Source organism: Centruroides sculpturatus, unplaced genomic scaffold (assembly GCF_000671375.1).
Source record: "Centruroides sculpturatus isolate CEXI.00-Female unplaced genomic scaffold, Cexi_2.0 scaffold1016, whole genome shotgun sequence".
Lineage (NCBI taxonomy): Eukaryota > Metazoa > Arthropoda > Arachnida > Scorpiones > Buthidae > Centruroides > Centruroides sculpturatus.
This window is the reverse complement of record NW_019385415.1, coordinates 211,782-225,848: the sequence shown is the minus strand read 5'-3', so window position 1 is coordinate 225,848 and position 14,067 is coordinate 211,782. Positions and strand designations below refer to the sequence as shown.

At 29.9% G+C, this 14,067-nt stretch overlaps 1 protein-coding gene across 1 annotated transcript in view; it reads left to right on the top strand.

The window, feature by feature from the left end:
- The window catches only part of LOC111638743 (dynein heavy chain 5, axonemal-like), an 86,677-nt gene that overhangs the window by 528 nt on the left and 72,082 nt on the right, over window positions 1-14,067 (top strand). The window contains exons 2-5 of the mRNA XM_023384501.1: window positions 793-956; window positions 1,285-1,387; window positions 9,404-9,508; window positions 9,577-9,738. Coding sequence (XP_023240269.1) covers window positions 838-956; window positions 1,285-1,387; window positions 9,404-9,508; window positions 9,577-9,738 — 489 coding nt within the window. The 5' untranslated portion in view covers window positions 793-837. The remainder of the gene's footprint in view (window positions 1-792; window positions 957-1,284; window positions 1,388-9,403; window positions 9,509-9,576; window positions 9,739-14,067) is intronic.

Here is a 14,067-nt window from a genome sequence, read left to right as displayed (position 1 = left end):
TTTAAAGATAAATTTTACAGAACAAACTTTTCAAATTAAAATTAATACTTAAAAAAATGTTTAGATATGCTGTATAAAATATGATATTTTATTATATAAAAATAATTTCTAATATAAGTAATAGATATGTATTATCTCAGTGGTGCTGTTTTCTTTATATTCTTTTAAATGTCAATTTAAAAAAAATTATATCTTCAAAAAAATTGATGAAACATCGTAGGTTAGATCCGAAGAAGTTAACTGACATTTTTTTGTCTGGACCGCATTTTATCAGAGACAAAAACTTCTGAGTGTTATCTTTGTTATTCTTTATTCACTATGCATTTTCCTTCTTGTCAGAATAGTTTTCAAAACTCATATAAGTAATAGATATGTATTATATCAATGGTGCTGTTTTCTTTATATTCTTTTAAATGTCAATTTAAAAAAAATTATATCTTCAAAAAAATTGATGAAACATCGTAGGTTAGATCCGAAGAAGTTAACTGACATTTTTTTGTCTGGACTGCATTTTATCAGAGACAAAAACTTCTGAGTGTTATCTTTGTTATTCTTTATTCACTATGCATTTCAGGTGCAATATTTTGTGTACTTTGCACCTCTCATCAGGTGTTACATTTTTGTTTTATGTTTAGACATACAGCTATGCGGTGTTGATGTTGTATCCTCTAAGGCATTTTTAACTGTCTTAGACAGTTAAAAATGTTATAACTAATATAATCATAAATGCTTATTCAATAAAATATATAAATCAATGTAATAAAATTTAATATTAATTAATATTCTCTTTAGGAAGCAAAAAGATTCCAGAACATAGATAAATCTTGGGTAAAAATAATGACAAGAGCACACGAAACACCTAATGTTGTTGAATGTTGTACAGCAGATGAAGTTTTATCACAACTACTACTTCATTTATTAATGCAATTAGAACTTTGTCAGAAGTCATTAGTTGGGTAAATATTTTTAAATTTATTTAGTTTAGCAAATTTTGTAAAGAATAAAATTTTATTTAAAACTTTGGAATTAAGAGAGTCAAATTTTATAGAAGCAGCATTATATAGCCAGCATTATACATTTCAAATTTCTTTTGTTATTCAGCTTTTTTTTATTCTGTAAATATTTGATAATTTAAAAATAATTATCTAGAATTTTTCTAATATAAAATTAGGAAAATTCGATCATATCTAATTATAAATTTGTATGCTTAATAAGATAACTAAAAAATTTTAATTATTAAAAATAATAAAATTATATATAATAGTGTATATTTCCTATTTTTAGTTATCTCGAGAACAAGAGACGTTTGTTTCCTAGATTTTTCTTTGTTTCCGATCCTGCATTGCTAGAAATATTAGGTCAAGCAAGTGATTCACACACTATTCAAGTAATATAATTAATAAGAACTTATTTTACAGAAGTTTAAACAGTTAACTTTCTAATTTGTCTATGAAATCTTAAAAAGATAATTTAAAAATTAACATATTTAAATGTTTTAGTTTTATGAATTGTAGAATTTTTGATTCTTAAACTAGACTGATTACTCTCGTAACTTTTATTAGCATATAAATATATTTTACTCATTTATAATTTAATTTCCATATATATATAAGTTTGTATAACTAAAATATGCAGGGGTCATACTCGCTTTTGTATAGCAATTGCTAATCCATTTGCCAAACACTTTGTTTATTTGCCAAAATATTATTCATATAAAATTAATATATGTTTAATAGAAATGTTATTTATCAGGTTACTTTTTTGCTAACTGTAACTTTTTATACCTGTGGTCACCAGTTCGTGTGAAATTAATCATTACAAACAGGGCCACATACAATAAAAGATTAACATTTATTCTATATATGAATTAAGGCGCGACTGTACAGGTTAAAACACGGAACGATACTACATGCGTCTGCAAGGTCCAAATCCAACAAGGAATGTGTGATGTCATAGGTCAGGTTTGTACAGTTCAGGGGGTTCCCCCTTGTGGCGGCTTTGGAATTTAACGCCAAAGCTGTCGCCACAATACCAACCAGAAATGAAAAGGATGACTGATGACTGACAATATAAAAACAGAATTTTTAGGACTGAGTTTCTTAAGCAACTTTATTTTTGTTTATGAACAGTAAAATTGTATTGGAGCAAAACCAATTCAGATTCTGTAATTTGGTTTGGTCCTATTCTTTTTACTGAATGAGTTTTTTTGGGAGGGGATATTGCTCTCTGGCTGTTTATCACTAATTGCCAGATGATAAAAGCAATAGCCAGATGAATATCATTTTCACAAATTGTGAATTTTGCAACAGGCAGTGTGACTTTTGACATAGATCTGTCTTAAGTACTAATGACATAAAATGGAAAACAATTTTATATTTGATTTAAAATAAAACATTAGTAATAAAAGATATAATTCTGAAATAAGAGTACAGGATTGATTATAATTAATAGTAAGTATGCAGAGCTCTCTGTAGAAATAAATACAGTAGAGCATCGATTATTTGAATATCGATCAACCAAAACATCAGTTAACCAAAAGCATTCCAATTGGCAAATTCTAATTTCTGTTAGTGCTGTGGCGCTGCAATATTTGGCTATGTCTTGGGCTACTTTAATATTATTTTTGTTGGTGTCGTGTTTTAGCTGGCAGCACTGGCGCAACCATGAGAGGATAATTAAGGATGCACCAGTATTTGAATGAGGTTTTTTTCTCTTATTGTGAGTGGTGAGTTTTGCTTGTTTCATTTGGTGTTTTTCTGAAGACTGTGTGTCGTGCTGAATCAGAATTCGTTTCCATTGGGGACATTAATTTTGGATCTGTGAATTCCACACTTGTAACAGATTGTGCTGTGGTTGTTGTACCATTCGCAATGGTAACTAAATGTAAATGTGTTGTTCTCAGTGTTTCCAATAAACTTAAAATAATAGATCAGTTGAAGAGTGTTGCTAGTGGATCAAGCTTTGCCTGGGAATATGGAGTTGGAAATACCACAATATTGGACATTAAAAAGAACAGTGATGCCATTAAAAAAATTGTGAGTGTACTTGACAGTGAAAATAGAAGATTGCACAGAAAAACGATGAAAATGGCAGAAAACCAAGATTTGAACACTGCAGTGTACACATGGTTCATGCAGGTATGTAACAAGGACAATCAATAAGTGGCTCTTTGATTTGTGAAAAAGCTCTTGAAATGAACAAGAAACTAGGGGTAATGCTGATTTTAAAGCGACTACTGGCTGGCTTATGCATTTCAAATCTAGGCATGGAATTAGGGAATTGGACATCCAGGGTGAAAAACTTGGCTGATACAGATGTGAAAGTTCACGCAAAATTAAAATTACCACAAAGGCCAACAGGATATGGTAAAAATAATAAATGATATATTTTTACAATTAAAAAATTTTGCATGTATATACAGATTCTTCATTGGGAATTCCAATGTCATGATACATTACAATCGTATGCGAATTTACCACTAGGACAATAGTTCATTATATCCAAATGTGCAGTATTGATTCCAATCATGATAATATGAAGCCTGACCTTAAAACTAATCTTATATACTAACTTAACAATAATGGAAGAAAAGGATAGAAACAAGAGGACGAAGGACTAATATATACAATAGAAATAGGGATACCTGGGATTTTGTTGGCATATTTGCACTATGCGTGGTGTTGGGTGTGATACCACACGATATTCTCCAAAAATTTGACTCATCTTTTTCTTCTATACTTAACGTTTTTCCTTTCACTGTCGTCAATTCTCCCTTAAAACAGGACCCCTTCTCTTAACATATTTTCGAGATCTCCAGTCATTGCTAACGCAACTCGGAGCATTCTCTCTTCACGTCCATACATGTCGCAGTCCCGCAAGAAAATGCCTTATTTGTTGTCTGTTGTTCTCAGGGTTCTGTTCACTTCTTTGTTCCTCCATTTCTCAGAACTGGTCATCCCACCCAAGGGACAGGGATTAAGATAAGAAAGTTCTAGAAGGAAATAGAACAATAGGACAAAGGGTAGAAAGAAGAGACTAAACTAAACTTAAATTAATATGTACAAAAATATAGCGTACAGCTACACAGAATCAGCTGAACATTTGACAGAATCATTTAAAAACATGATTGATAAGGAGGGCTACAAAAAAATTAATGTCTACAGTGCAGACAAAACTAGTTTGTACTTGAAGAAAATGCCAACAAAAATCCTAGTTTCTAAGAATGAAATGTCAAGAAATGTTAAGGCAAGAAAATTACATATCACTGTTATGGTTTGCAGAAATGTTACCAGAATGCACTGGCTACCTTTGCTAATCATAGGAAAGTCTAAATATCCTTAATGCTTTAAAGGAATAAAAAAATTGCCAGTCACCTACAAAAATAAAAAAAATTTATGGATGGATACAACCATTTTCATAGAATGCTATGACACTGTATTTATCCCTGAAGTCAAAAAGCATCAGATTAAAACTGGGAATTCTGGAAATGTTTTGTTGTTGATTGACAACACTCCAACTCATCCCTCAAACATTTCACTAGAAAGAAAACAGAATGTTTAAAGTTGCTTTCTTGCCTACCAACATTACTTCAGTTCTCCAACCGATCTACCAGGGGGGTCGTTGAAAGCTTCAAATGATATTACAGAAAGGCATTGCAGTGTATGGTAATAATCAGGAAAGAATGTGAAAAAACAATTCAGCAAGTGTATGTTGTATGTTAACTTAAAGGATGCTATGTACATGGCAGCAGAAGCTTGGGCTACTGTCAGGGACACTATACTGGAAACAGCTTGGAATAAGCTCCTACAATCAGAGGAGTCTATCGCTGCACCTGAAGAGCCACCAAACCATGATGAAAATTCAACATGAAGCGACATGCAATGGAGAAAAATTTCAACATGGGATAGGTTAATATATTTTTGCGTACATGATCAGTTATTCGAAAAATCAGTTATCTGAACTGTTCAAATTTCAGGGACAAAGAACTAGACTTTATTGTTTTACTGTTGAGCTTTTATTTTTCACGTGTCTTCATTTACACACAAGACGAAAGGAAAAAGAGATGTCTGACACAAAGGGTTCTGGTTTTTATACATGGAGCCAGAGCGCCCTCTGTGGGGAAATATCCACACACAAATATCATAATTAAAAAACATTAAAATGATTTAAATTAAAACAGTAACAGCAATATTAATAGTAGTAGTAACAACAATAATGATAATAATCATCTTCTTTCTTTTTTGCCTTCTCAACATGAACAACCTCAGTCCGGAATTGTTTCATATAATCAATGCTCTACTGTATTGGAAAACTCTTGATCAAATTTAGTACAGATACTGTCCTGTGCTATGTATCGCAGCGCCATCTATGGCAGTTCAAATGTGTATATGTAGTAGCACGCCTGCGCACTGCAGAGTTCTGCACCGTTATGTACTTCAATAAAGACGTGTTGATTTAGCTGTTCATAGAATCCGTTTCAATCCTTTTCGTAATATAATTCCGACGTTAATACATACCAATTCTGGCGACGAGGTGGATCAAAGATAATATATTTCTACAATTTGATTCAAGAATACTGAAGTTTATTTATTTTTTTCTCGACCAATTCGACGAAGTCAACACTTGGCTATCTTCAGCTAGATTTACCTTCGACCCGTAAGTTACCAAATTGCTTATTATCATTGTTTTCTTTCCTTATTCGAAAATGGCAAATGCGATNCCTTTTCGTAATCTAATTCCGACGTTAATACATACCATCCTGTGTATACAGTTTTAATTTTCAAAAGAAAAGTTTTACTTTAAAATTCAGCCTCTTGGACAAAATTTGGCACTTCCATTCTCATAATGTGCATATTATTTATGTTTTCTAATGAATTTTGGGTGTAAAAGATGAAAAGTGTTAAATTAGTTTATAGCAGGTTGTAGACAAAGAAATAAGACACCCTTGTTAACAAAGGACAAGAAGTTTATTAAATAAAACAAAATACAGACAAAACAATCCATAAGACACAGTGGTGTGCCGTGACATTTGATGATAGGGAAGCTGTGTTTTTGTAAGAAGCCGACATCCAGGGGCAAGTCAATTGTGTGTCAGTGATGGTCTAGGGCAGGCATACGGTCCGTGGGCCAGATCTGGCCCGTCTAATGAATTTATGTGGCCTGCGATTAATCTTTCAATATTAGCTACTTAAGTCCAAATTGCTCGATGAAAAAATTCTGATGACTAAAAAAAAAAAAGGTCAACAACTCACTTTGCATTTAGAATTAATGCTCCATTACAAATGTCTTCAGCACAGCATAGAATGTTGATAATGCATGATAATGTGAAAAATGTATCTGTAATCTTTATGTACAATTTAGTCTCTACGGGGTGATACAACAACGAGATCTCGCACCACCTCAAAATCTTGTTAAGGCAGCCTCTGGTTTGGCCTGTGAATAAAGTTTTCTTTCCAATTCAGCCCGGGGGCAAAAACTGTTGGCAAAAACAGGGTCCATCAATCATAATATTAACATTATCGATTTTAAATTTTATAAAAAAGCCTTTGATGCAATGAACGAACATTTAGACAACTGTGTAAATGTTTAAAATATGTTTTTTATATTAAGGAAAAAACCTTTTAGAGGTTATGCTAAAACTTATCGTGCTCTTATTTTAGAAAATACTGATCCAACTGTCTTTTTTGAAAAAATAACATCTAGTATTTATAATATTTTAGTTAATGATAATTTTGTTCTTTAAAACCAAAGATGTATTCTTATACATTATCATCATCATAATATGGATTTTTAATAATATGCAAATGAAAACATACTTATGTAATACATAGTGTTTGTAATAAAACTTATCCATGTTTAAAACAACCATGTAATAAAGCAGCATCATTAAAACTGTCTAACAATAAAACATATCAATGTAAATTTTCTGTAATAAATGATAAAATATTTTACAAGATGTGATTGTATGAAATGTAATAAATAATTTTGTATCTGTTAATATATGTACTCAATTTAAATAATGTTTATCCATTTACATATATATTCAATTTGAATAATAATGTATTCTATTATGATATCCATATAATAAAATGTTATTAATATGAATAATGTATCCTAACAAAAATAACAATTTTGTTTCTTTATAGACAATACTCAACTGCTAATTGATTGGGGGAATTTTTCATTTTCATGATTAGAAGAAAATAATATTCGTCATTTAAGAAATTATATTGACTGGGATATCATCAGTCAATGAAACAATTTATCTCTCACATTCATTTCTGAATTCGCTGATAAGTTAAATTGGGAAATCCTATGGAAAAACTATATATTCGCTACTTCATTTATTGAAAAACANGATCAAGATTTCTATTGAAAAATTAATTTACTTATAATTTGATTGGAATAAAGTAACTGAATTTCAAAATATTTCAAATAATTATATTAAGCAATACATACATGTTTGATATAAAAAAGTTTTTAAATACCAACAATTAAAAACTACGACTTTAAGCGTATTAAATGATTATTTAAACAAGAATTATGTTTCTTGTTACCAAATACTTGGCCAGTAATTAATTGTTAAAATAAAATTAATTTAATTCAAATTTATAAAAACATTTAATAATTAATACTGCCTTATTGTTACAAGATATTTTATAAAAACTAAAGTGAAACAAAAAGTTTTCTAAATATTTATAATCTTAATTTAATTGAAAAATTTTTTATTTGAAAATAATTTATATCCTGAAAAATTATTAGGTGCAGAAATTTCTTGCTTTAGATAAACTGAAGGAAAAAGTGAAAACATTTAAACTGTAACGTAAAAAAAAAAATTGTTTCAAAATTATTTTAGTGTCATATTATTTCATACAATTATTGGATTTTAATTTTATTCGATATTAAAACATTTAATAATTAATACAAAAACTTTGCCCTATTGTTAAAATAAAATTAATTTAATTTAAATTTAATAATTAATACAGCCTTATTGTTAAAATAAAATTAAAATTTGTGATCGAAAAATTAATTTTGTGATCTGAAATAATTCTATTCAACAAATTTTTATTTGCAGTTTTAATTTAATTGACATCTGAAATTAATTTTGTGATCAGTATGTGTCAAACCACTACTACTACTAGTGAAACTTTCAAAATAAAAAGTACATAATAGTAAAATTGATAATAACAAGATACTTATTCTGATTGCTTTTTGTTCATTTTCTTATTTTGTATGTTTTGTGCTATCTCAATTTTTTCAAAGACAGATTTATCTTATTGGATTAAACACAGAGAGACAATTTGCAGAATAATTCTATGTATTTATTTTATGACATAAGTTTTGAACATAACAGGTTCCTCTTCAGTCTTAACACATAGATCCTTTTTTTAAGATTTGTAGGCATAGGCATACACATTATTAATTTTATAATAAAAAAGTTTACAACATATATACATACATATGTGACAAAACTTTACCAAATAAGAACATTTTAATCAGGACATGAACTTAAATGAAAATTTCTACAATTGTGAATACAACCTTCAGAAAAATTGATGAAACTGTAATGAATTCACACTACAATCATACTTTAAGAAAAACATTGTTAGTAAATTTTATTACACATCTACATTGCCTTTGCCTTTGGGTATGTTTCTCTAGCCAATGAAAATACAGGTTTACAAATACATGAGTCTTGAGAGGGATTCCTAACCTGTAGAGAGAAAAAATAAACAAATTATCACATACTTGTGAGACATAGGTACTATGTATATATGCAACTGTCTTTATATATACCTGCTGTCTCTATTAAGATAATGATTTTAACCAATAATAAGGGTCTCTTCTATTATTTAGGAAGTTAAATAACTAAATAAAAAAATACTTGATTTATTAATTTTATGTTTTTGATATCTTTTATATTACATTTGTTCATGCCTGAAGATGGCCTTTAACTAGGTTGAAAATATATTTTCAACCTAGTAAACAGACCATTTTCAGACCTTTTTTCTAGTTAACAGATATTTTCAACCTAGTTAACTAGGTTGAAAATATATTTAATAAAATATATTTTCAGACCATTTTCAGGTTAATATTGATACATACTATTTTTTCAACCTTCTGTTAAAGGTATATTGATTACTTTATTAAAAAAGGATTGAAATAATGCATAAAAACTGCATTTCTAATGATTTGAAATATAATTAACTCTATATGACATTATATTCAATTATAAATATAATTGAAATATAACGTCAATGCATTTATATTACACAAGTTCTAGGAAAATTAGAATCATTAACATATTGAGAAAATTCATATTTATATTTAAGAAAAATTATATTGAAAATGTAATTATTGTTTTAAATTGTTCTATTGAATTTAATTATTTACTATATTTTAGAATCATCTTCTCAGTATATTTGATAACATAAGTTCAGTAAAGTTTTCTCAAAAGGAATATGATTGCATAGAAGCTGTAAATTCTCAAGAAGGAGAACAGATTTTGGTTTGTATTTTGTTCATTAATTATTGATTAAAGTGTATGTGTTCTAATTTGTAATTCTGTCTAAACAGTTGCAAAAATATGTAATGGCTAAAGGTAATGTAGAAGTTTGGTTGGCAAATTTAATGAATGAACAGCAGCAGTCTCTTAATAAAATTATACTCCAAGCTTATAATGATCTGAATGCTGAGGAATTTGATTTGATTGATTTTATGAATAAATATATTGCTCAGGTTAGTATATTTAAAATTATAAAAGCTAAGTTTAATTTTTGTTGAAATATACATAAATTTTCATATATGAATAATTTTATGAGAAGAAAGAATTCATTTAAAGAAAAATATACATGTAATTTAAAAAAAAATTTTTTAATAATAAATTTATCAATTAATTGCCATTTTCTTCAAAACAGTTCTTTTCTTCTATACCAATTCATACAATGTTTCCACTTTTGGAAATATTTTTTTGGAAGTTTTCTGTTTTTACCTTTTTTAAAAGCCCCTGTTTTCTGCTTCACCTTCTCAATATACAATCGACCCCCCTATAAGATCATAGATACGTTCCATTTTTTAGGAATCCGATTTCTTACGAGTCGTTTTAATCACAGCTTGACATGTGTAAAGTTTATGGACTATGGCTGATTGAAAGGTTTTCTTCCATAAAATTAATCGATTCTAGACTAATCCGACTCAACATTTCCAAAATACGTATATATTTTTTGGAAATAATCCGTATAAACTACGCTATAAACAAAATTGTAGGATTACTTACCATTTGACGTCGCCATTGCTAAAGCTTGTTTTCGTCGCGAAGCAGCACACCAAACCACGACNTCGTGTATAGCCGCCTTTAGACTTACAATACCTGATTTACATACTGTACAGACGATAGTTCGCCTAAACTCTCCATAGCATTGCGGTAGACGGCGGAAAATCTATATATATAAAATTGCTTGTCCTGACTGACTCATTCACTCACTGATTCATCATCGCCCAGAGCAAAGCGCTGAACCTAAAGTGGTGAAATTTGGTACACAGTTAGGGTACGTCATGAAAACGCACACTAAGAAGGGATTTTTCATAATCCTCCTGCGAAAGACAGAAGGAGAGGATTAAGGCTTAACCGGAAAAACGGCTTCTACTGTACTATTTTAAATACGATTTTTTGTTTCTGGTGGTGATAACTTAATTTCCAAATGTGCGATATTTACGTATTACGATTTCTTAATTAAATGTTCGAATCGTTTTAAATTCGAATTTGTTACTGTATATTTGTTCGATTATAGAATTATTGCAGACGTTATAGAAAATTGGTCAGATTGAAAACGTTCGATTGAATTAGAAGATTCCTTGTAATAAGGGGTACGTTTAACACAATAATTTTATAGATTTGGATTGTTATAAATTACATAATAACTATGGTTGTTAAAATAATAAATATAAATGGTCTTATGACGCTCCACACCATTCGAGAAATGTTAAACGTTTTAGTTGGGAACGCCATGGCAATGCACACTAAAAAGGGATTTTTCGAAATTTCCCAGCAGGGGAGAGGGAGAGCATTAAGGCTTAACAGGAATAATGGCTTGTACTGTAGTATATCATATACGATTTTTTGTTACGATTAGTCTTCATTAAGTACTTAGGTGTATTAAATTATAACATTTCAGACATTGTTATAAATATTTTTATATATTTCGATTTTTTNACTAAGTTAAAATAAGTTAATATATAATTATATATACAGTACCTAATTTATATATAATTAATATATAATTATATGTACAGTACCTAATTTATATATAATTTATATAATACTGTCCAGACGATAGAAATCTCTCCGTAGCGTGGCGCTACGGATGGCGGGAAAGTAGTTCGGCTGCCCAATGACGTTTAACGTAATTTTAGGGGGTTTTTACTATTTTTTACGGATACCGTCACAATTTTTTCGCAGTTTTATAAGAATCGTAATTATTAGGATTGTAATTATAGGGGGGTTGACTGTATTGGAAATGGATTCTTTTGAGCTGAGTTTTTGTTTTAAAAAATAAATTAAAAGTTGAGTGATGCTAAAGCCAATTAATAAGGTGGATATTTCAAATGTACTGACCAAAAACTACTTGATCAAAAACAATTTGTGGACAGGATTCAACTATTTGTCCAGAATCCTGATAATGTTTAAAGAAATATTTTTTACTATTTCTAAAATTTCTTTGTAATAATTCAGATTAACAATCAGAATTGGATGAATTCATTCTATTGAAATCACATTCCTAATTGAAAAAAATAGTGGCATGTATTAAGATCTCCATAGGCCAAAGACTGTGGATTTTTTTTAGACAAATAACTAACAAATCAGCTTACAATCTGACTAATACCTTTAATGAAAACGCAATGGTTATTGACAAAAGAATACATATGGAGTCAACTCTAACAAATCATGACTCTAGCATTACGAAAGTTCCTTCCACTCTTCCTACTACTGATTTGTTTATACGTTACACATGGTAATGGCATGACAACATGTAACAAGACAAAATTAAGAAAATGTTAGATTAGGTATTGCTTGTTGGAGAGATTAGTAAAAAGGCAGTTGGATTAGCGTAACCGGTTGTGTAACAAAGGAGCAAAGAGTGCACAAAGATTACACACAGTCTTTACTCATGGAAGGTCAGTGCTAGAAAGGGGAGAGTGAAATGAGGTCACCTTTCCCGAGGGGTCAAGAGCGCCACCAACCTTTTATTACGTCAGAAGAACATCTACAAAACATTGCAATCATTGATTCCAACAGAAAATACAACACAAGGAGGAACAAACATTTACTGAGATTACTCATGACACCTTCATAAACCTGGTAAGGAACAATCAATTCATCGATGTTACATGAACCCTAATACACCCATGTGATACTTCTGTTGGTTCTTTCTCCCTTCGATTATAGTCCTTGTCAAAATTACATTTACATCACCTCGATGGAAACGGATTGCCTCCTTTAAAAAATAGTCTTATGATTCTAGTTTTTCTTGTCGTCTTCAAAGATGTATCTTGTTGTCCCTCGTTGGGTAAGTGTCCTCTACAATCTCCGCAGAAGAAGAATAAGAATACCTTTCACACAAAGTCTCTCCATTTATATCTCCTGCTACCAGAAGTCTAGCTCTTTCACATGATGTGTCTGTGAGCCAATTTTGTGATTTCTTCTACACGATCCAGGAAAGGGCAGCATGGGATGAAAAGGAAAAGTGCATAAATAAAATAAAAACCCAGTACAAAAGTAAGATACACTGGATACATAATGTATACACATATACATGAAAAAAATATATATCTACACAACTAAGTAGCAAAGCACTACACTTAATTTTAATTTTTGGCATGTTTGTTCAATCTTTTTTTCTTATCAGAGAAGACAATGCCTTCTAATGCCTAGATTATTTTTTTAGTTTTTGATTCAAAATGACACATCTAAGATTTTTAATAATTAAATGTTTTAAGACATTTTTATTAACAAAAATGTCATCACAAATTATGATATGATATTGCTTTTTTTGATAACTTTCACACATTGTCTTCATATTGTATTTAACTTTTTTCTTAAAAGTCAAATTCATTCTTTATTAATACCAATCAAATCAGTTATTATCCGAATATTTAATTGTCAGACTTTTAAATGATTTTATTCACTTTTTTCTCATTTTTGTACATGTTTGATGTAGACATTTAGTCACAGTGTTTGCCACTTTTCTTTTTTTCACTGAACCATTTATATTAATATTATTAAATACTCTTATAGGTAACATAAGAATCTACAGAAGCCTTTTGTAATAGACAAAAAGTTTCAGTAGTGGAGGAAAAGATGGTAATATGGAACTCTGTTGACACTATGGAACCCTCCAGTATTTGAAGAGCAATCTACTGTACTCTAGTAGCGATAACTAGAGCTATGTTTGTTAGGTTGCCTGAAGGGTCATAGAAGGACTCAGGTTGCTAATTTTATATTAGTGATTGAGGAAGAAGTGTTTTTTGTCTTTTATCTTTTTTGAAATGTTTGAAAAGTATATAAATTTTTTTTTTAATTGGTCATGCTTAACAGATTATTTATAGAACCAGACACATTATCTCTAATCTCATATGTATGTATCTCTAACTGCTTTATGTGTTTAAACTTATTTAGTCCTGTTTGCTTTGTTGTAGGATTTACTGTTTTTCAAAATAGAAATGTTTGTAATATCATATGGTGCTGGTAATATGAATTCGGGTTTGGCAAGATAAAATAAAATGGCTTTTCAATTAGCAGCAATTAGAGGATTTGATCCCGGGATCTCGAAAATCGGGATCCCGGGATCCCGACCACTTTTCAGTCCCAAAATTTTCGGGATTAAGTTTTCCTAATCCCGAGATTTTAGGGATTGACATCATTTTAAAAAAAGTTGCAAAATAGACTGCATGAAGCGAAACGTTCAGTGCCAGTGCTTTTAACAGAATTGCTTGCCTATCATTTTAATATAAAATACAAGAAATTTTATTCCAAGCAAGCAGCAGAAATTAACCTAGCGGGCTTGCGAT